Below are 22,670 nucleotides of genomic sequence, written 5' to 3' on the forward strand. Positions count from 1 at the left end.
AAGAGACCCTGTTCACAAGAGGGAGGGTAACTATGATTTTCTACTTGTTACACCCCCATGTTGTCTCTTTCTCCTTCACCTTTCCATACTGTAATGGAGGTGTGAAAATCTTACCACCTCAGAACTCCTCCTCCTCTCTTCAGCCTCATCATCAATGTCTAAATATTATTCCTAAAAGATAATAATGCAAAATAATGTAACCTCTTCACAGTAATCCCAGCTAACAGAGCTGGAGTGAAGAGTGAGCGTGGAGCAGATGACTGTGCAGACAGTCACAACCACTAAAGCAAGAGGACTTGCTGCTATCGGAAAGTTTCAAAACAATATAAACAGCTGGTCACACTTAACAACCAGTTATTAATTAATAGTTCTATGATGCTGTTACGCGGACGCTGTGTTTGTTTAGTTATGGGAGGAAAATATGAAGCTCTGTTAATAACTTTGTTGCAGCTCTTCATTACTGTTTTACTTAATATTTTGGCTCTTGTATATTTAGGACTGAGTGTCCAAGGGAATTTAGTGCCTAGATGCCTTTAGGATGTTCAAAAGAATTGGCATCAAAGATTTTATGACAGTGATTAAAAAAAACTGGAAGCAAATTCAGGAGAGTTTCTAAATTTAACCTGAAGCTTATTCATGAACAGGTGTACCCCCTCACTATGTTGGCCTGCAAATACATATAAAGTAGGACCATTGCTCTAGTGAGGGTAGTATTTGTATTAACAATTCCCACATGGAAGGTGCTTAAGCCATATTGTGGCTATATTAACTGCAGCTGTACTAAAAGCATCACTAGGTCAAGAAGCAAGTTGTTCCCTGAATAGTGGGCTAAGGAAGCCTGCTCCTAAAGGTTTGTGCTCCATCATTCTCCAACTCCTCAGTGTTTTCTCTGCTCAGTCCAATATCTGCAACCTGTTTGGGTGGCTGGTGCCAGCACGTGTGTGCACGGATCTGGAGCAACAGTTTGGCTGATGGGCCAGCAGTGCGTGTGTGCTGTCTGTCTTGCTGGCTGCCATGTGGGTAAGGTTTGAACCATAATTCTTTCTTTCAGTGAGGACATTAATTTGGATCTTTCTTCCCTATCCAGATGCTGATTGTCACACAATTTGCATGAACTCATGTCTTTAAAACGGCTCCCCTACTATCAGGTTTGACTGAAGTGGTCAGCAAGTTCAAAAAAGGAAGATGGATGGATGGACCAAGGAAAAACGTAACCCTTATTTTCTTATAAAGCAGGAAAAATAAATCCCTTAATTACCATAGTTATAATGGTATAAAAACTGTTTAAAGAGAGTGTCTCCTGATTTTGGATTCAGTTAGAGTCTAGTCTGGAAGAGTCATAAGAACTTACCAACATGCAATTTAACATACTTATTAACCACTTCTGAATTTGAATGTCTGGGTCTCTGCATTCAGTCTTGATTAACTGGCCCAACAATGAATGTTAATTACCTTGATTTACATCGCCTACGGAGCTATGGTCAACTTCATATCGGCAAACTTGAGGCTTCCTAAACGTGTTCCAACAGAGTAACATTCAAGTTGTCTTGCATGTAGCAGAGATAAGCCATGAGAGACTATCTATACTGGGAGATTTATCTTGCAATGAGCTGCAGTAAGGAACAGGGGGAAGAATACAGGAGGAAAGTGAACTAATGTGCCTCAAAGTATATTAAGACTTTTTTTTCCCCCCTCTCCAAGCTATAAAGGTGTAGGTAATACATAGTGCAACTTAGGAAAAGGCGATTTTTATTTACATTTAGATTCTGAATATAGAAAAAAATATGAACTACATTTTAAATCTGTGTGTTTTTCCCAGCAATAAACTGAGCTGCTCTGAGTAGGACAGCACAGGATTTAAGACAATGTTCTTTACCTTGGTGGGAGTTAGTCAGCGTGCATACGGAGATACATACATACATGTATACACACATGTGTACATATATATAATATATATACATCTCCCCGCAAACACACTTATCAGATTTTCCATAGTCATAATCATTTTGCAGTGACATTCCTGAAGACAGGAATTTCCCAGGCTGGGCAGAGCTGTGGTTCCTGCCGCTGGCAACAGTTTCTTGTGGCAATGAGTTCCACGTGCTCATAGCACACGGCGTTAAAAAAGCTTCCTTTTATCAGCTTTGAGAGTGGGGCTGGGCTGCTCTTGGAAGTATGCCTATCAAGAGCGATGCCTCAGCTCTGTTGGTGGTAGAAGATTGTTCCTCTGGACTTTTCTTAAAAAAATAAATAAATGTCAAGCCAGAAAAGGAAGCCTGCTATTTTTCAAATCCAGAAGCTGTAATCATGCTAATCCATATGATTGTGCTAAAGCTAAGCAACATGCCTTTTGCATATGATGTAATCATTCAGTGTATCCTATTTATAACCACCACTGGCTGGGAACACATTCCCAGAAAAATATAATCAGGAGAGCTTTTCCTTGGTCACATTCCTCCTCTTCCTCCCTATGTTTTTCAGTCAGCTGTGCTCTTTCTCCTATTTTTGCTGCCTTCCCAGCCTTAAATACAGCAATGTCCCTTCCTTTCTTATTTTTCGTTTTAAACTAACGCTTTCCACGTTTTCTATTCTTTCAGTGTGTTGGAGCCATACTGAGTGAAATCCCAGTCCTCTGAAATCAATACCAAAACTTCCATTGATTTTATATAATATATTCTTTTAAATTCAGTACAAATGCTCCACATGAGTCGTCTATGTTAAATATGGATCTACTGTACAGGGCTGTCTGTCTCAGCTTGATGCATAAAACAGTGCATTTAATAAATTCGCTTGTGTGGGTTGGTAGCATTATGTGTAATAAATGAAAATCTGTTGGGTATACTGAGCATATCAAGTGTAAAAGGAGAAAATTCATCAATGTAAATATCTATCTGTGGATCAATTGGTATCAATCTTGTTTAACAGTCTATTTCCTCAGGACACACTTTGGAAACAAAGAGCATTTCAAACTGCTGGTTAAACAAACAAATATATAGAAGCTCCTTGGGCAACATGGGGGTGGAGTAATCACCAGATAAAAATGGTCAGTGATTTTAAATACCCGTTAATCTCTTCTATTTCATATTAGTAAATATAGAGTTTCTCTTGATGTAATGTGTCCATTAAAGTGCATCAAGAGTGGGGGTTTGTAAAACCATTATTTGCTTGCAGAGGAAAGGGCAAGGAGTGTGGCCTGGAAAACAAAATTTGTCCCCTGACCTCCATGTTCAATAATTGTCCAAGGAGGAGGGTGGTACCTTCTGCTCTGCAAGATTTTTTCTAAGGTTATTATCCTTAGCTAAATAAAACCCCTTACGAGACACTATAAAAACAAAACAAAACCCCAAGAGGATATATAACTAATTAGATCATGATGCGCTGTTTACCTTGGTCTACAACGTTAAGATCTTTTCATGCCTGTCCTATGCAAACTACAGCTCCTCCCTCCTCGAGCATCACAAAAAAAAAAAAAAAAGAGAGAGAGAGAGAGAATCCTGACCAGTACCACAGACACTTGGCACGACTGTATGCACAGGCACAAACTTTAGAATAGAATAAATGTTGTACAAACCGCAGGGTTTTTGCAAGGTAAAAATGCCAGTAAAGTAACCGGTAAAATGAAACCACGGTGTTGTGCAACATTCTGTGGCAATTGCGTGGCCTCATTAGGTACCATCGGTTCCTCCCTCCACCTTCCTGCTGTCTAGTAAGATTTGGGTTTTCCACTCTACATCACACTTCTGAACCCCTCCCTAATCTCGAATGGATGTTTATGTTCACAGCAGCTTTGCAGCTAGGGATGTATCATCTTCAGTTCACGTGGGAAACTGAGGCACGGACCCTGGGAAATTGTTTGCTGATGAATGCAATGACAAGTGCATATTGAGTCCGACTTTGGCTGAACCTAGATCTTCTGAACCCTTACCCCATGCCCTGCTCCCCCAAATCAGCCACATCATCTCTTCGCCAAATCAATCTCTCCAACGTCTTCTAGCAAACCATTTCGTTTTTCATAGATAGCCCTGGGGGCAGGGGGTGTTCCACATGAAAACAAAAAGCAATCGTGTATCCCGCAAAGATTTTGCAGTCCGCACCTCCATATATTCAAGGATCCTCACATCGCTTCAGTGGGGATCGGAGGGGGTGGAGGTGACTCTGCTCTGTAACCCTCCGGGGCTTTACAGCAAAGTCAATCCGAGCCTTAGCTGAGCTGGGTCCTGCGACCACATCTAGAGCCCCATGGGCTCTCCCCCCAGTGTGCCACCAAACGCCGGGGGCCACCCGGCTGGGGCTCGTGGGGGAGGATTTAGATGTGGTGCGTTTTCACATGGCACCCAACAGCAGGAGAGGGGAGTAAAAATGAAAATGATTCCACTATGTGCTTACACAGTCAACATAGTACAGGAAAACACTTTCAAAGTGCTGTTTTTTCACTTGCTGCGAGTTTTTCACATGAACCTCTTACATATCTAACGTTTTTATTTGCTGTTAAAACTACTACGGGCTCAATTTTGTCGGCTTCCCAGAAAGTGAGACTTAAAAGACGTCTTTAAACAAATGAACCAACGCCAAGCATAATTACGCGCCGTCTGGATCCGCTTTTAAAGCCCCTTAACTTGTCCACAACACCAGGAGACCCCGGGCTCGTCCGTTCGGACAATCAGTGCTTTTTCCTTTTCCACCTTATCTAACGACAAAGGGAAGAATTAGCATTGTCCCGGGCTTCTGCTTGCTTTAGGGAGGGAAAAAAGAAAAAAAAAAAAAAAGAAAAAAAAAAGTCTTTCAAGCACAATATAAAAAGCGCAGGTGAGATAACAAAGGTATTGTCCCTCGCCAGCCTGGAAGTCGGGCTGCCGGCTTGTGTGTTTACTCTCAAAGCTGGCTCCCGGCTCCTGCCCCCCCCCCCTCCCCGCTGCCCGGGGAGGGCTGCCCGGGGGCGGCCCCGGCCCCCGGCGGGGCTCACGCCTTTGTCGCCCGCCCGGGCGGGCCGGGCCGGTCAGGGACTACATCGCCCAGCGTGCCCCGCTGCGCCCTGATCAATGGACCTTATTTGAATAATCTGTGAGCCCTTGGACTCAGGCCAATCAGCTGTCAGGGACCCATGATAAATCGCAATGCATTATTGATAATCATAATTACTCTGACATGCGCATTCCGCCCAATGGGGGTAATTTCCCAACTCTAGGAATTTGTTGTGAAGAGGAAAATAATTGCTACTATTTTGCTCCCGATGCTGGTGCACCATGTCGCGACGGAAGCAGGCGAAGCCCCAGCACATCAACTCCGAGGAGCAGCCCCCAGATGCTGCAAGTGGTAAGGCGCAAAGGAGGGCGCGGAGCCGCGGCGGGTCCCAACTTTTCCGATGCGCGGAGGCGGCGGCCGGGGCGGCGAGGGGCGCTTGCCGGGGGGCTTTTTCCAACCTCGTGCTTTACCCACCCCCCCTTTCCCTTCCCTTCCCCCCCCCTCCACGGGCTGTGCGAGGAACCCGACCCCCCAGCTCCCCGCAGGGTTTGGGGGGGCATTTAAATCCCCGCGCCCCTGCGGAGCCCTAGCGCGGTGTTGTTCCGCGGGGCTGAGCGGGGCACCGGCCCCTCGGTATTTCCCGGGGGGGCGGGGGGGGGGCTCGGCTTTGGGCCACTCCGGGAGCGCGGTGCTGCCCGAGGGGTGCCTCGCCCTGCCCGGCTGGCGGCCCCCCTATGCCTCGCACCCCCCCCCATCGCACCCCCGAGTCCCGCGGAACCTGCGTGGGCCTCCGCGTGGGGGGCGCGGGGCTGCGCCGGCCCCGCTGCCCTGGGGGTGCAGCCTCATGGGAGGTGAACCCCAAAGCTTCCCTAAGGCGGAGGGGATTGCGGGGGGGGGGGCGAACGGGGGGGGGGGGGGAGAGGAAGGAATTGCGAACAATCTTCGCAGGGGTAGGAAACGGCTGGAGTGTGGTTCCCTCGATCTGTTTAACACTTTCTCGGTAGTTACATGAGGATTTTTGTGGGGCTTAAAAAAAAAAAAACGAGGAAAAAAACCCCTCTCGGACTATTTTTGTTGGAGATCACAATCGCCCTGGACCTTTTGTAGCTTGACCTCCAGCCATCTTTGATTTCCGACTTCCTAAAATAACTCCGGTGAGCTAATGTGGGGTGTGCGTGAGCGCTTTGTATTTGGGCGGTGTGGGGGGATTTCGCTCCCGCAAATCGCCGTCCCTCCTTTTAGGGGAGCTCGCAGCCCTTTGCCTCGTTGAGGGGAGAGGAAAGTATGAATTTGCGCTCAAATTAGCCCAGAGCTCCCGGTGGGGGTGGGCGTGCGGGGGACACTCGCTTTGCCGGTGTCCCCCACGGGAGCGGGGAAGGGTCGGGGCGGCCGGAGCGTGCCCGGTTTTCCTCGACGGAGCGGCATCTTCCCGCAGGGGCTGTCGGCAGCCGGGCTGCGGGTTCCCTGGGCTCCGGTGCGGGCTCTCCCCCCGCTACGAACGCCCTCGGAACCTGGGGAAGCTCCCGCGGTGCCCGTCCTGCTCCGAAACTAGAGTGAAGCGGGGAGGAGGGCACGTCCCGGGTGGGGAAGGGGAGGCTGGTAGTGAGCTGAGCCGGGCTGCGTTTGTTAGGAGTTGTTGCGGTCGTTGTGCCCAGACCCCTCTATGTGTCCCCTAAGAACTTTCTTGGGGTTCTCTGCCTTCTTAAGGGACGGGTTTTGGGGGGGGGGTCCATCCCTAAAACTGAACAGTACCAATGCACGTTACAGGAGCTGCTTATTCCCAGCCCTCAGGAGGTTCGGGCTCTTAATTTTTGCCTCCTCCCCCCTCTCTTCTTTGAGTCGAAATGTGCAATTGTTGGGTCCGGTTAATGGTGACTTAAGAAACAGCAAGCTGGCCAGAAGGCAATAAATCCCATGTTTAATGCATGACTGTTTTCCTTTGTGCATATGGTTAGGTTGGGGGATGGAGGTGATGTTTCCACATGTAAATCTCTGCCCACTGCTGCAAAGCCACCTCCGGGTCTGCGCTGAAACAAAAGGGTTAATAACTCCTGATGCGGCCCGCTTGGGGCGGGGGAGGTGTGCAGGGAGGGGAGGATCGCTACACACCGTGCTCTCCGGGGCAATGGCCAGCTGCTTTTTTGTTGTTGTTGTTGGGGCTTTTTTTTTTTTTTCTTCCCCCCTCTCTTAACAACAAAACCCTGCCTGGAAATCCCTCCGGGAGCCGGGGCAGCGATTGCACAGGCCGGGGAGGGGAACTGGCGAAGCTCTCGCCCCGTCGGGGGTGGGGGGGGCTTCTCCTGCCGCCTCGGATGGGGCCGTCTTTTGGGGGTCGTGGGGCTCTGGCGGGGCCGGGGGGGGGGGGGGGGATGCGGGATGCCGGGGGGGGGGCCGGTGCTGCCGTGCGCCGCCCCGCGGCCGCGCTCCGCCGGGACCCTCCGCTGCGGCCCGGGGGTAACGGCGGGGTCCGCCCGGAGGCGGCGGCCGGTGCAGGTCCCCGCACCGAAACGCCGTCCTGCGTGATCTCCGTTTCTGTTTTCAGAACTAAAAAGCGTGGCTGCGGCTCCGCTGGCTCTTACCATCCGCAAATGGCCAAAATGGTCTCGATCCTCCCCGCTCCAGGTGTGCCCGTAAATAACAAGTGATGAAGCTGCATAACAAAGTCGAAATACCGCAGGGATTTGTCTGGGACGTTATCGAGTATATACGTAATCGTAATAATAAAATCAAGCCCTTATCTCCTCTTTTGCAAGCGTTCCTTTTTTTGCAAAGCGATTTGGGACCCACCTCTGTGAACAATGCAGCGTGTTAAGAAATGGTTCTGCTAACCTGGTGATCAATTAACAGGTCAAAAAATCAGCAGGTGGTCACTGGAGACTACTACTACATACCGAAAATTAGCATTTTCACAAAGGGGTTGAAAATGCCCATTGTGCCGGATTACTGCCATTAAAAATCTGATTCATTCCTAAAAATACAGTATCAAACTGCAACTTTTTCTCGGGGTCAAATCGGGAGATTTCCTTCAGTTAAATCCCCGGTTCGCGCTTTGAGCCCTGCAGAAGCGGAGAGGGGGGTGTTTAACGAGGAAAGGCAAGTTTTGCGGTGGTTTTCTTTTGGTTTATGTTTTATTTTCGGTTGCCCGAAGCTTCTGTCGCTGGGGAAGGCCGGCCGGGAGCAGCGGGGTGGGGTAGCATCCCCCCGCCGTGCCATGGGCTGCGCAGTCGGGGGGTTGCACCGATGCGAAGGGTGAGGGTGCCTGGGAGCCCCGGGGGGGGGGGGCGGGCAGGGGAGGAGGGGGGGGCGACGCCTGGCTTGTTTTTCCTTTTACGTAAGTGAAACATTATATTGGTTGTAGTGACGGAGCCCTTTTGCTGGGCTCGGCGGCATGTGACGTTTTGACAGAGCTGCTGCTCTAACCTTTGCCTCCTCCTGCTTGCTGTGGGTGGTAAGTTGATGTCAGGCTTACAATTAGGACTCTCATGCAATTGACCTTGGCAGCGGGGTTTGTGCCGTTTAGCTCGGTCTTAAACACTGTACTAGTGTTAAGTGTGGTCCGGGGGTGGGAGGACCGGCCGCCGCGGAGGCACCGGCGCCGAGCAGGTAGGGCTGGTGGCCGCTGCTGCCGGGGGGGAGAAGCTGCTGCTTTTTGGTCGTTGTTATCGCTTTATCTCGCAGCAGGCTGGAGAAACACCCGTCGCTTTAAAAAAAGCCATTGGGATGGGTAACGTCCGGGCTGCCGTTTAGCTCAGGTGGATGCTGGAGGTGGCGGGGGGGGGGGAGGCTGAGCGGGGCCAGCCCCGGTCCTGCTCCCTGCGGCGGCCCCGCCTGGCAGCACCGCCCGGGGGCGGCCAGTTCCCGGGCCGGGCAGAGCCCCGGGGCCGGGGCCGGGGCGGGCAGCGCAGGGCGTGAGTGCCCTCCACCGACCGGCCCCTGCCGAGCGGCGCCGGGACGGGCGGGGGCTAACGGCTGCGGGCGTGCGCCTCGGCAGGTAACTCGCTAGGCGTTTTAGGAAGGGGCAGCCAGAAACACGGATTTGGTTTTGTTTAAAAAAAAAAAAAAAAAAAAAAAAAGCCCTTTCAAAGGGCTTGGGAGGGTGCGGGGAGCGGGGCTGCGGGGGCCTGCAGGCAGCGCCATGCCCTCCGTTTGAAGCCAATGCCTCTGATGGTAACTTTTGCTGCGTGTTTGAACGCTTTTTTTTTTTTTTTTTTTCCTCCTCAGAAGCGTTTGTCGATGATAGCTTATTCTGCCCTTGGCCGAATATTTTTCTTGAATAGGTGGGTAAACAAAAGGGTCAATCAGTAGGTAGATTAAAAAAAATTAAAAAATTAAAAGCCTTGCGAGAGAACCTGAAAGCACGTGAAATCCTAATTGTTAGGTGTAACACGTTTCTGGCTCGTTCTTGGGTAGAAAAATGCTGCTGATAAACTCAGTGTAGAAAACATCAAGGCCTTTGGAATATTTCTGTAAGTAATCAGTTGTGTATTTTGCTTACTCAAGGAAGTGGTTTTGTCATAGTTACAGTTAAAGTAAATGCTTTAAATGGTGTTTTATAGTGGGAGAAGAAGGGAAATTTTGGACAGTTTAAGGTGTGTGGAAGTCCTAGCTCTTCAGCTGGGAACAGGGGAAAAAAAAAAAAAGGGGGGGGGGGAGCACGATGCCTGAGAGCAACAGGGAGCTGATGGCAGGGGTTTTCACATCTAGGGCTGGAGTGGATACTTGCTAATCCTTCATGAGTTAATTTTAACTGGGGGAAGTGCATGGTTATGTTAATGTTAAAGTAAAAATAGTTGATCAAATGTAGTCTGTGGAAAAAGTAAGCTCACCAAAGGTATTAAACTCTTGGGGGGGGGGGAGGCGGGGGGGAGCTTGAGCTCTGGCCATTTCCTCCCAATTCAAGTGAAATATAATTTTATCACAGTTGGAAAAAAAAAAAAAGTCACATTGCTCAGATGAGTGGTAGACCAGCAGCGCCCTTTTTGAAATCCCATCAAACCAGACTTATTTCACTCTTTTACTGGTTCCCTTAAAAAAAAAAAAAAAAAAATTAATTCGAGCTGTGTGGATTTTATCAGCCTTCCTTGTCGATGACCGCCTTGTCCTACACAATAGTGGATTTTTTCCATCCATTTGCCAGTGATTCAATCTAACCCCCCTGCTGGGTTTACTGCATTCTTCTAACTTATTGGATAACTAGATGCTGAGAGATAACATTCCTGAAATTCGGGGGTGGGGAGATAAAAAAAACAGTAGAAGTCCTATCCCTGGGAAGCCTTTGGAGAGGGTTAAATGAAGTGCACAAGCGATTGTTGTGACAGGGTTCTCCGCTCCTCGGTAAATCCTCGTACAGTATGTGGACAGAGCTGGCTGCACGGGGAGGTTTCTTTGCAGAGAAACCCCACGATTTCAGACCGTTAAGTTCATGTCAGTGATAACTGCTGCGGGGGGGAGGGCAGGGCAGGGCAGCACGGGGGTTGGGGTAAATGAGGTGCTCTGATTGCAGGCGCTTGGTGCTCCTTCGAGGCTGGGGAGAGGATGTAGCTAGAAATCAAGATGAAGAGTTTCAGAGAAGCTCTTGGGGTTTTTTAAAGAAACAGTAAATTGCTCCTTTATTATTCCAGCTACTACACAATAACCAAGCATCCTGCTTCTACTGACTGTATCTTAAAAAAAAAACAAACCTTTTTGAGATAGAGAAAGCTATTGCACTCTTTCTAAGGTAGAAGGGAAAACAAGGCATAACTCTTCCCTACTTGTCATGAAGCAAGTCGGTACAAGCTGGGAATTGAAATTTATTTGGAGTTCTGAGCTAGTGCCTTACTGTCAGACAGAGGAACTAGAAACTAAGATGTGTGACAGTGGCAGTGAGAGCAGGCAGGGGCAGGGCTGCTAACCTGCCTGCTGCTGTGGAACACAGGTGCCTTCAGTTTACTGGAGTCCCTTCCTCTGAGGTGGCAACTGGTGCTTAGGACCAGAAAAGTTACCTCTGGAGCTCCTCAGAATTATGAGCATGGGCTGTGCTGGAGTTTGGTAAAGGGGGGCTTTGAATTTAGTGCGGTCCTATCAGTGGAAAAAAATTGAAGGAACTATCAGTGGAAGGGAGATAAATGATCGTATGCTTTGAAGCAGTTAAAGTTTGAGGACTTGTCTAGACATAGTTATCCTTGAATATCTCCTTGGGGGTGGGCAACAACAGTCTTTCATGCAGGCGTTTCTACTCCACTTGTAACATTTTCCATGGGCACTGCGGAGGTGCAAACTGTAGCGTGAAATGCATGTGCTTACGGAGGAGAGACTGGAAGAGCGAGCTTTGTGCTTTCTAAAGTAAAACCAAAGGTTATTTTGGAATGTGGGCAAACTGTATAGTCGGGCCTGGGAGATTAGACTGTTAAAGCCCTAAATGCTAAAGGATTTGGAAAAGAGGTTTTGATGTTTTAGCTTATTCTGTGAAATACCTGCTGGATGGATGGAAATAGGTAGGGAAGCAGTCAAGTAAAGACCTTGAGTCAGCCTACAGAGTAGTTACGGAGGCTTCTTGTCTTTTTTTTTTTTCAACACCAGTGCTTTCTTTCCCATTATATCTGCTCAGACTTTTGCAAAGATGAGTTCAAAAACATCCATTCTTGACCTCAGTTGACCCTATTTGTTGACCAGGTTCTGAATCGTGTACTACTTGTACGTGTCTGCAGACTAGATATCTCTGTATATTTTTCCATAGAGTTAAATCAACTTTAGAGGCACCGATTTAATGATATTTGGGCTGGGAAATGTATGCTAAAACTATGCTTTCACTCGATTCCTTCACTTGTGGAAGTTGTTTGGGCTACGGGGGGCAGGGAAAGTATTTAATTCTCCCTGTTTAGATATGAGGGATGCAAACAGTTTTGATCATAGTTGTGCTGAGGACACCTTTCCTCCCTGTTCAAGGACTTGTAACCCTGAAGTGAACGTGATTAACAGAATTGCATACATATAGATGGGGATTTATTGCTCTGCAGACTATAGCACAACAGGCCTCTGATACTTGTGGTTTTTAATTGATCTAGTCGGTTTTTAAGAAAAAAATTTAATGTGCACTTTCTGACACTCAACATTAAACAGATGAAGTTTGAAGTTTGAATATACATATAATACCCTTGTTAACCTAACAAATGTCAAGGTCTGCAATATCCTCCCTTACAGAGGGATTTCATGCTACCCCGAAACAGTAAGTCAACATGCTACTTGAGTTGTTGCTTGGACATGCTTCCCCTGCACCCTGCCATGTACAGGATATACACATGTATCAGATGTGTGGTTCAGTTACACTTTTAAAATGAAAGCCACAAATAGCTCCTGTGCTTGCAGACTCTTCAGTTCCCCTTGTAAAATGGTGTGGGCTAGTAAGATGGAACCGGAGCTGAGCCCCAAGGTGAATTACTGGAGATACAAGACCTGAATAGAAGAGATCTCGTAATAGAAATTCTCCGTTGTGGGTGAGGTCTTCAGTGTGCCCTGCTGGGTGTGCGGGAGGTGAAGTACTTGGTTACTGCACCCTTGGCACCCATCAAAATTGGACCAATTAATGTGAATTACAGGATGTTTCACCGGATGGGGGCTGTAATACATCTGCAGTCCTTCCCGCTTCCCTCTCAGCTGTGAGACCCTCAAGTTTTACCTCCTAAACACTCCTGCCTCCCGTGCCCCGAATGCTTGCCCACCTCGAGCTGGGCACAAGTTTGTTGTTTGAAGGATGGCTAGACTGAGCAAAAACATCCTGTTTTGGTTTAGAATCTCTCTTAACCTCTCTTCCCGTTCTGACACTTCCCTGAATGATATTTTTTTTTGTCCGCGTGCAAATTATGCTCAGTCTAATCTGTGGGGCACTGGTGGAGGAAGGGCAGGAGTGGACTTGCAGACCAGCTTTGCTTTCCCTCCCCCTCCCGAAAAGCGGGTGCGTTGCGGATGCAGCTAAACAGGGTGTCCCGAGCAGGTCTGCAATGACTTTGCGTGTTTTGCAAGGAGGACTTGTTGCTTCACTGTCTAATAATCTATCATCGGTATCAATGTAGGCTCATACCTCTGTGTGGGGTTCTGTAAGTTAATCTTTTCTTTACTACTGTGGCTTTTTAGAGGTTGGGTTTTTATGTGAGCGTGCTTTTGAAGTATTTAAAAGCTAATATTGGACTTACTTTTGCTTTTGTCAGCCCTCTTCGGTAGTAATTACTTCCATAATGGCGGAGTGAATGTTGTTTAATAGATCAGTGTACAATTAAGAGCTGCTGTGAAGTTCCTGTGTTAACAATCTTACATGAATTTCTGAGGGACGTTTAACAGAGAATTATAAACTGAAATAGAAACAAAAAATAAGCTTATGTGATGTTTTGCTCAGCGTTATGATGCTTTTTCTGTCTTCTTGGGTCGTGTTCCTTTTAAGCTGTTTTGTTTTGCAGGTGCTAGCTGCCTTGCTGCACTGTTCCCTTTTTACCTGTGTAAAGGGATTTGCGATAAACCTCCTTCCATTGAGCCTTGTGTGAGATTGCTTTTATATTTATGGAAAACAGAACTGAAATGCAGATTTCTTTGGGGCTGCAAATGAATTGGCACCAAAACAAAGAGCAGGACTTCAGACCTATCTGCAAGCTTGATTCCAGTGTCTTTATCTTTAACTTGCAATTCAGGTGAAGTGGGTGATCTTAAGAATAGGAAATACTCAGTCTAAATCTAGCTATTAATAATGTGACTTTCTTTTATTTTAAGGGAGTCCACAAGACGTCCAAGGTGACGGAGATGGTGAAATGAGTTCCAAAAGGTGCCGCACGGAGGAAACTAAAATCTGTGAGAAATGCTGTGCAGAATTCTTTGATCTCTCTGAATTCCTTGAGCATAAGAAAAATTGCACTAAAAATCCACCTGTTCTAATCATGAATGACAGTGAGGGAACAGTACCCCCGGAAAGCTTCTCTGAAGCTTCTCTAGGGAGCTTTCCAAGTGATCGAATGGATGGCAGGACACGCAAGGACATTCAGGCAAAGGGCTGCCCTGGCTCTATGGAAAAGAGAGAAGGAAAAATGGATGCTGAATCGGTAGGAGGAATGTACCTTAAAATAGAACCCCCCGTCACGCCTGTGGCTCCTGGGCTAAGCTATCTACCAAAATCCAAAGTACCAAACACTAATGTGACTTTGCAGACGATACGCGGCACTAAAGTGGCTGTGAACCAGCGGACCTCCGATGCCATCTCTTCTTCAGCAGCCAGTTTTAATGCTATCCCCATGATCCTGGAGCAGCTCGTGTGTTTGCAGCAGCAGCAACTCCAGCAAATTCAGTTGACGGAGCAAATTCGCATTCAGATTGCCATGATGGCTCCCCATGCCCTGCATCCTTCTATAGCAGCTGCTACTGATCCACTAAAAGCTCTGGGCGCTCACATGTCTCAGCAGCTGTCGGCTGCTGTTGCTTTAATCGGACAAAAAGCTGGAAGCCAGAGCCTATCACTGGAATCCTTGAAGCAAGGAAAACTACCTCATTCTAACACTGGCGTTGCGGCCGCCAGCTCGCTGGCTGCTGGGCTTTCCTCCTCCTTCCCCTTGAAGCCAGAGGCAAGCAGAAGCCTCCCCGGCTCCATTTCTCGGTTCCCGAATCCTTTGCTACCTCAGTCCTCCAACTCCGTCATCTTCCAAAATCCGCTTTCGGCTGTTTCTTCTGTAATAGATTCCTCAAAGAAGGGGAAGGGAAAACCCCCCAACATTAGCGTGTCTGAAAGCAAACCGAATGCGGAAGAGCCGTTCTTCAAACACAAGTGTAAATTCTGCGGCAAGGTCTTTGGCAATGACAGTGCCCTGCAGATTCACCTCCGTTCCCACACCGGTGAAAGACCCTACAAGTGTAACATTTGTGGTAACCGCTTTACAACCAAAGGAAACCTTAAAGTGCATTTTCAGCGTCACAAAGAGAAATACCCCCACATAAAGATGAATCCGTACCCGGTTCCTGAGCACCTGGACAATGTTCCCACTAGCACTGGAATCCCGTATGGCATGTCTGTGCCACTGGATGAGTCTAACCTAATTGTGGATAGCAAACCTCTCCTAACAACTCTGCCTACCTCTGTGGCCACCAGTGCACCTCAGACCGTCTCCAACCTAGCAGGTATTAAGGAGTCTCTGCCCGGTACATTCTCAAGTGACCTGCAGTCAAGGCCTTCTCCAGAAAGTGAGGGTGGCTCTTCCTCATCAGGGGTGGTCGGTCATGAATTGGGAACAGAGCAGAGCTTGAGTTCACCGCAAGCTACCTGCAGCGTGAGCATCTTCCATGTAAGTGGGTCAAACGAGCAAGGCTCAGAAACTTCAAAGCTTCAGCAACTGGTCGAAAATATCGACAAATCCACTGCTGACCCCAACGAGTGCCTGATCTGTCACAGAGTGCTGAGCTGCCAGAGTTCGCTCAAAATGCATTATCGTACTCACACTGGAGAGAGGCCATTCAAGTGTAAGATCTGTGGCCGTGCCTTCTCCACTAAAGGGAACCTTAAAACTCATTATGGTGTCCACCGGGCCAATACTCCTTTGAAGATGCAACATTCGTGTCCTATTTGCCAGAAGAAGTTTACAAATGCAGTTGTGTTGCAGCAGCATATCCGCATGCATATGGGGGGACAAATACCCAATACACCAATGCCAGAAAACACCTGTGACAATACTGATGTGGATCCTACTGTGGCTGAGAAGAACGGAGACATCAGTCGCCCAGACGAGACTGTGGAAAGCATTGAGATAGAAGAGGACCTGGACTCTCAGGATGGCCCTAGGAGTTCTTCAAAACCTCCTACTCCGTACGATGCACAATCAGAATCGCCAGCCACGGCAGCCGCCTTCTCTGGTATTGCAGCACTGGAGAATCAAATGAAGATCGTCAACTCTGCTTTGAACCTGCAGCGGCAAAGCAGCTTGAAGTCTAGTGACAATGGCTCAGCAGAAAGTGATGGCATGACAAACGATTCGTCTTCTGTGGCAGGAGATCCAGATTATCAGAACGGCAGGAGTCCTGCTGCCTCTGAGTCTGCATCGCTCCAGGCTCTGTCCCCAGCCAACAGTCAAGCTGAGAGCGTAAGGTCAAAGTCACCTAGCTTCAACAATCAAGAAGATACAGGCACAGGAAATAAATTGGAGGGTCCTGAGAACAATTCTGCAGAAATGGAAGGGGTCGTCGGTGCTTTGGATTTAACTTACGGCAATATTGGTCGAAAGGTCATTAAAGAAGAACCTGGGTTACACTTTGCAAATGGAGAATATGGTGAGTAATGTGAAATGCTGGTGGTAACTTGGGGTGGAGTAGCAGGACTGGAGGAAATCCATCTCTAAAATGACCAACAGGAGTCAGAACCTCCTCAGCTTTCCCCTCTTCCTTCTCCTCTATTAGGATAGGAGCATATGCCCTGTGAAGTTTTCCTGCCTCAGTCAGACTCAAAATTCAAAGACCTAAGTGCTGTCATCTCCTGCAAGGGGTAGCATAGAGGTCCTTAAAATAAATAGAGGCTGTGCACTTACTATCTTTCATGGGCTCACCTGGTACCTCCCTGTAGCTCTCTGAAGATCCATGTTTGTGTTTCATGGAAAACTGCTTAACCCAAGAATGTGACATTAAAACTCTGGAATCTTCTGTGGGGTTTTTGAGCTCTTTAGCATTGATGCTCATGTTGATCTCAATTTGACCTGAAAGTGAGACTTTCTAACTCCTAAGCTCGCCAACAAAAATAGGGATGAACTGATTTCTTTCAGAGCATCCTAGCAAGTGTAATAGCAGCCCTACCAGGTGTCTTTGGAGGGCTTTGCAGGCATGCTCTTCAGGTACGTGCAGCTCCAAAGACAGGGCCTCTGGTATCTTAGCCAGACTTAAGCTTGGAAGCAGAAGGAGGTTGCGATAAATTTTATCTGTGCTTTCTTTCCAGGTCGAAGTAGTATTCCAGCTGCTTTTGTTAGAGCCCCACCAGCCCTCATAAAAATGGAGATGCCCAGTGAGCGTCCCATTAGCACTAGCCATTTCATTGGCCCACCAGCTCTCTCCCCTGGTGTTGCCCCTCTCCTCGTGCCACGACCGAAATTCTGCCGTCCCGCCAAACAGCATATCTGCACTACATGTGGGAAGAACTTCTCCTCTGCCAGCGCCCTTCAGATTCATGAACGGACCCATACTGGTGAAAAGCCATTTGCCTGCACCATCTGTGGGAGAGCCTTTACAACAAAAGGCAATCTGAAGGTAAGTCGTCTCTTATGTTATGATCCCCTTTGTCTGGCAAAGTCATACCAAAGAGGGAAAGACTATTGCTAATATTTGCCCCACCTTTGGGGACAACTTTGATTTTCTTTTAGTTCCTCAAATGGTTACCTTTGACTTTTGTCTCTCCTTCCTGAGTTTCTTCACACAACTTGCTAAACAGTGCACTGAGGTCACCTGCAGAAGTCTTTGCTACTGTCCTTGACTTTCCTTTTTGGATGGTGGGGAAGGCTTAGCCCTTACTAAGCAGATTGCTTTATTTTCATTTGGATTTGGATGTGTCAAGACACAAACATTTCATAGACTGAATGCTACAAAATGATGCTTACAGAATACATGCATTACACTGCCCTGCTTGAAACACCATGCAGGGTGAGGAGGGATAAAACTGAGAGGATAATCCTGAGATGGCACAAAGCTTGGGGATTGTGTTTAAGCACTTGCTGAAGAAGTGCTCCAAGTCTATCCTTATTGTCAGATTAATTCATTTGCCATGTAAGGGACTCGCAGCTCCCTCACTCACACAGAGGCTTCTCGCTTCCCATGAGAACCTTTTCAGGCTCTTCAGCCCTGTTGCGCAAGTGCTGATGGGGAGAGAAAATACTCTGCAGTTTGTGAACAGTCACTTGCTGGAAGCACTAGCAATATGTTTGTGGTGTGGAAGACTTTAGCTTGGGTGTAACCTCTCTTCCAAATTCCTTGGTGAGGTTGGTGGTTTGGGTTTTTTTTTTTTGCATTAACTAATGTTTTTTAATGTAGTCTGTTCACAGCAAATAATACGGCTTTTATTTTTTGGCGGGGGAGAGGGGCATCTTTGCCAACACCACTTACAGTAAGTGTAAAAACACAGTCCTACAAGCACTTCAGCAGTAAACTCTAGAGAGCCATGGTGATGTCTGGCAGTAGAATGACTGTATCTTACACATGCCAGGAAGAGAACAGACAAGAACTAGCCAGCTTAAATACTTACCTGAATGCAAATGGACCATACGTGACTTCTTTTGAGCAGCTTGGCTGTAAGCAAAGTAGAACTTGGGTATACAATAAAAGAACTGCAGTATTAATGATTCTCTTTACTTTTTTCCCCTCTGGAAGGTCCATGTAGGAACTCACATGTGGAATAACTCTGCCAGGCGGGGAAGGCGGCTTTCAATTGATAACCCCATGGCTCTGCTGGGGAATGATCCCAAGAAGGTATCTGAAATGTTCCCAAAGGATATAATGCCTCCTTCAGTGAGCATTGACCCCACAGTATGGAATCAGTATGCAGCGGTACTCAGCAATGGCATAGCAATGAAGACTAACGAGATCTCGGTGATCCAGAGCGGTGGCTTACCTACCCTTCCAGTCACCATTGGGGGTGGTTCGGCAATAAATACTGCTACAGTCTCCAAAATAGACGGGACCCAGTCTGGGACTGGTTCTGATACGGAGAAGGCCAGTGGTGCTGCTGCAGACAATGTGCCAAAACACCAGTTCCCTCACTTCATGGAGGAGAACAAAATTGCTGTTAGCTAAAAACTCTAGTGAAGTTGACGTACAAAAAGAACAAATATATATATACACAAACATATATTTTTAAGAGATTCCACTTCAGCCTCCTATTTTCCTATTGATGTGCAAATGATTTTATGGTTGTCTTTGTAAGAGTTGCCCAGAGTACAATCATGATATTGCTTTGCAAATAGTAAATAATAAAGAATAGGATTTCCTTCTATTTGGAAAGATGCGGGTCTTGCAAAGTAGTTCTTACGTGTGACTTTAATGTGTACAGCCTTACAGAAGTTTCTACAACTTGAAGTTCCAAAGGTTAGAATATTTACCTCTTTGTTTAGAGTGAAATACTTGGGGGGGTTGAATAGAGTGGAAACAACCTACTGTTGATGGAAAAGCTTCTATTTACTGATGAGAAATGAAAACTATTAATGCGGGTAAATATGCTAGAATGTCTGCCACCCTCTTAGAAATAGTTTTTCTGTTTGGATTTTTGGCTCTGTGTGGTTTCTGAATGTACTTTTTCCTATAATGGCTATCAAAACTACAAAAAAAATTTTTTTTATTCCTTTTTTGCCTCAGAAGTTCTATGAAAAGAAAGTTGCTGTTTTTCTTTAATCACTGCTCCTAAGGAATTAATTTTCTGTATTGTTGGCTGCTGCTTATTTAATACTACTACTAGGACAGTCCTTCAAGTATAGTGCCAAACTCCTACTTCCAAAGATGTGCAGTTTTTCCTAGATGTTTTATTTCAATACTGAGAGCCCTAAACAAGCATGGGTGGGTATGTATATACTTTTTTTTTTTTTTCTCTCTCTTGAAAGGGAAGACTTGCCTTGGGAAGTCAGGTCTAAAAGCTCTGCAAGGAATCTCAGGTGACTGTTGCAATTAAGCATGGGAACTGGTTTCCTTGGCAAGAGACTTTTTTATTTTTATTTTTTTCATTTGGGTAATTTAGAAAATCAGTCTGTGTAAACCTGTATTTAAATATGAAGTATTCATGCTTAGGTTAAATGTTTTGTGGGTTTTTAGATGGCATTCCTACTCTGGTCATTAAGTTTCTTGGTGGTCTGTGAACTTGCATTCTACCAAAATGGTAATTAATGATCCATGTGTTTTGTATGAAGGTTGCTGGGATAGTCATCTGGATTCTAAGTTATCTACCTCATTTTTTTCCTTTTGTAGTTGTAGTGTCTATTTTTCTATTAATGACCACTGTAATGAACTGAGATTCAAGCAGATGCTTCCATGCACTATCTGAAACCAAAACCTGATGTATTAGTGGAAGCACCTGAAGACTTACTGGACTGACCTTTCACTATTCCTCTAATGTCTGCTGGAACTGTATGTGTAATGGGATCCAAACCAGATTGGAAGGTGAGCGTTTGGTATGGAAGGACTGAACGACAGAAGGAAGTCTAGTTGTTGACTGCAGGAAATCTTCAAGTCCAGTCTCCGTTGTGGAAGGCCCCAAAAATGCAGATTACCAAAAGTTTGTGTAATGTTGTTGCACCTGATTCTTGCTTATGATCTCTGTATGCCGAGTTGTGCCTTTCCTGCTGGACTTGTAAGTAAGAACATACCAGTACCTGTTTACACTGTAAAATGGATATTGTTACATAGACCATGCAAAAGGCATCCCAATTGTCAAGTTTCTGCATTGTGAATGTATAACTTTTAAGAACTCTGTAGTTTTGAGTATCTACTGATGCGTTTCTGTTGACATTTTGAGAATAAATTTTGGGATGGCTTTTTCACACTTAGTGCTTACATTTTTCTGGCAAAGCATTTGTCTCCAGAAGAGCAAGTTCAATAGGCAGCATCCTGTCTCACTCCAGTGACTTTTTAAATCTGTGATCTAGGGTTGTGCTTTAGTTTGTTACTTAAAACAACAGAAACTAGGTAGCAGTGGAGGAGTCTCTAGATCAGTTTCTTGGGAACAGTTGGGGTTTGATATAGGGATTGATACTTGCCAGGGATGTTGATTCCCACACTAGAATAGAATGGCAGTAATACATGCAGTAATTCCTGTACTGTGATCACCCTAGAAAGGGGAAGGAATACTAAGTTTATCAAATTGCCAGTGCCTGAAGATGCTGGCTGCGTGGAAAAACGATAACTAACTTCCCCTAAAGAGCACAGGAAAAGAGAGTTCTGAAAACAGCCCTGATATAATGGAAAAGTGTTGAGATTCTGATACTCACAACCTGAACTAGCAAATGTATTTTGTGCTTGGGAGGTAACAGTGGAGGAAAACAATGCAGAACCAGTGTACCCTTAAGGTGCGCCCTTCCAACATTGGTGCTGCCTGATCATGGTGCCCCTTGCACAAGGCTCATGCTTGGGAGTGGGGAAAAAAAAGACAGAAATGCTTGCTCTCTAGGCTCTACCACAAGCTCTGGAGGAATGAAAAAAGAAGGGGTGGGGAGGGCAGGACCAGGTGTGAGGTGATCCAGGAAGGTGGGCAAAATAAACATAGGAGCAGAAGGAAAGGCAACAACACATGGGGGATGTGCGGGAAGGGAGAAAGCATACACCACTTACCTGGTCTACACAGAGCATGCAGTTGTTTTAAAACAGCGCTATAGTTCCAGGAGGCAAAATATTTGGTGCGAGAGAAGACATGACCCTTCTCTGCTCAGGGAAACCGAGGGACTATAACCTGAACCATAATGGATGAGGAGTATAGTGAGAGGTCTCTGGCGATAAGTAAAAATAAACTATACATTCGTGCTAGTGTGGATACTGTTCTCAGCTACTGAGCTTACAACCTGCTTTGAGAGCAGCGTTGCTCTGGGTGCCTGGGTGGACTCGCTGCCAGAGCTGCTGCTGTCCCTTCAAACTTTGGGCTGGATTTCCAGCTGGTTCCTTACGCTCGTGGTGCTGGGCACGCCATGCAGGATGTGCTGCCTGTGCAGGACTAACTGCAGCAGCACTAGGAGCAATGTGGTGTGAAAGAGGAGATGTTGGGTTTACAGGAGAGGTGGATCACCTCTAAAGACCTTGCCCTAATGGGGAAATCTGCTCTCCAGCATGGGCCAACCGTGGGTATTGTGAAAAAGTGGCCTGGCTTCAAAAGAACATCTGATAACAAGACCGCTCTCCATGATAGCTTGATACCAAGTAGTATCGTGATGCCATGAAAATATGTCAGCAGTAGAAGGAAATGAGCAGTTTTGCTAGCAGAACGCCAAAAAAACCTGCTGTCCTGAGGCTTTGCACCTTGGTAGTATCTGTTGATGTTTGCTCATCCAAAGAGCTCCTGAGGTTTGGGGTCTCTCTCTCTTAAATGTAGACTCTGAGCCTGTCCCATGAGGGCTGAGCTCATGTTACAGCTTTACCTCAAATGGTGCCAAGCTGAGGGGCTCTGACTGCCTTTTCATGACCATTTATAAGAATGTAATTATGTATTTAGATCTCTGCCTTCAACTGTATTGGTCAACAGGTTGGAAATTAAGGAGGAGGAAGAGAAATAAAATGTCAGGAAACTGCTGGGAAACCAGAACAGCAAGAGGTTTTTGCAAATAGTTGTACAAAGCGTAGGTTTGCTCAGGGGAATCAGGTAGATGCAGCTAGGGCCTGCCTTGGCTGGGCGGACAGCAGTTTCATTTTTGAAACAATGTGGCTTGGCACAGAATCACTGCAAGGCTTTGCTCTCCAGGCCACGGTGTCAAGCTCTTGCTGCGCCCAAAGTTGTTTCACAGCTCAGTGATAAGGCAGCTCCAGGCTGGAGTGTAGCAGGATCCCTAGCTAAGCTGTTGTGGGCAAGTCATGGATCTTATCACAAAACTTGAAGAACGGGTAGGACCTATCTGACCACTGTTTCCACAGGAGAAAGCGGGCTATCCCATAGGGATATTTCTGCTGGAGGTTGCTGTGGGGGAGACTCTGTTTCTGAAGCAAGCCGGACAGGGAATTAGCTGCTCTCCCATGTACAAGAGCTGAACCAACACCTTCTG

At 46.8% G+C, this 22,670-nt stretch overlaps 1 protein-coding gene across 1 annotated transcript; it reads left to right on the top strand.

Moving 5' to 3' along the window:
• The first annotated feature begins 5,102 nt into the window (after positions 1 to 5,102).
• SALL4 (spalt like transcription factor 4) lies at positions 5,103 to 20,470 on the top strand. The gene is made up of 4 exons (XM_052787310.1): positions 5,103 to 5,313; positions 13,702 to 16,236; positions 16,892 to 17,199; positions 18,313 to 20,470. The coding sequence occupies exons 1-4, from the start codon at positions 5,244 to 5,246 to the stop codon at positions 18,733 to 18,735; spliced, it is 3,336 nt and encodes a 1,111-aa protein (XP_052643270.1). The 5' UTR covers positions 5,103 to 5,243; the 3' UTR covers positions 18,736 to 20,470.
• Positions 20,471 to 22,670: the final 2,200 nt, after the last annotated feature.

The sequence above is a fragment of the Harpia harpyja genome, chromosome 1 (genome assembly GCF_026419915.1).
Source record: "Harpia harpyja isolate bHarHar1 chromosome 1, bHarHar1 primary haplotype, whole genome shotgun sequence".
Classification (NCBI taxonomy): domain Eukaryota; kingdom Metazoa; phylum Chordata; class Aves; order Accipitriformes; family Accipitridae; genus Harpia; species Harpia harpyja.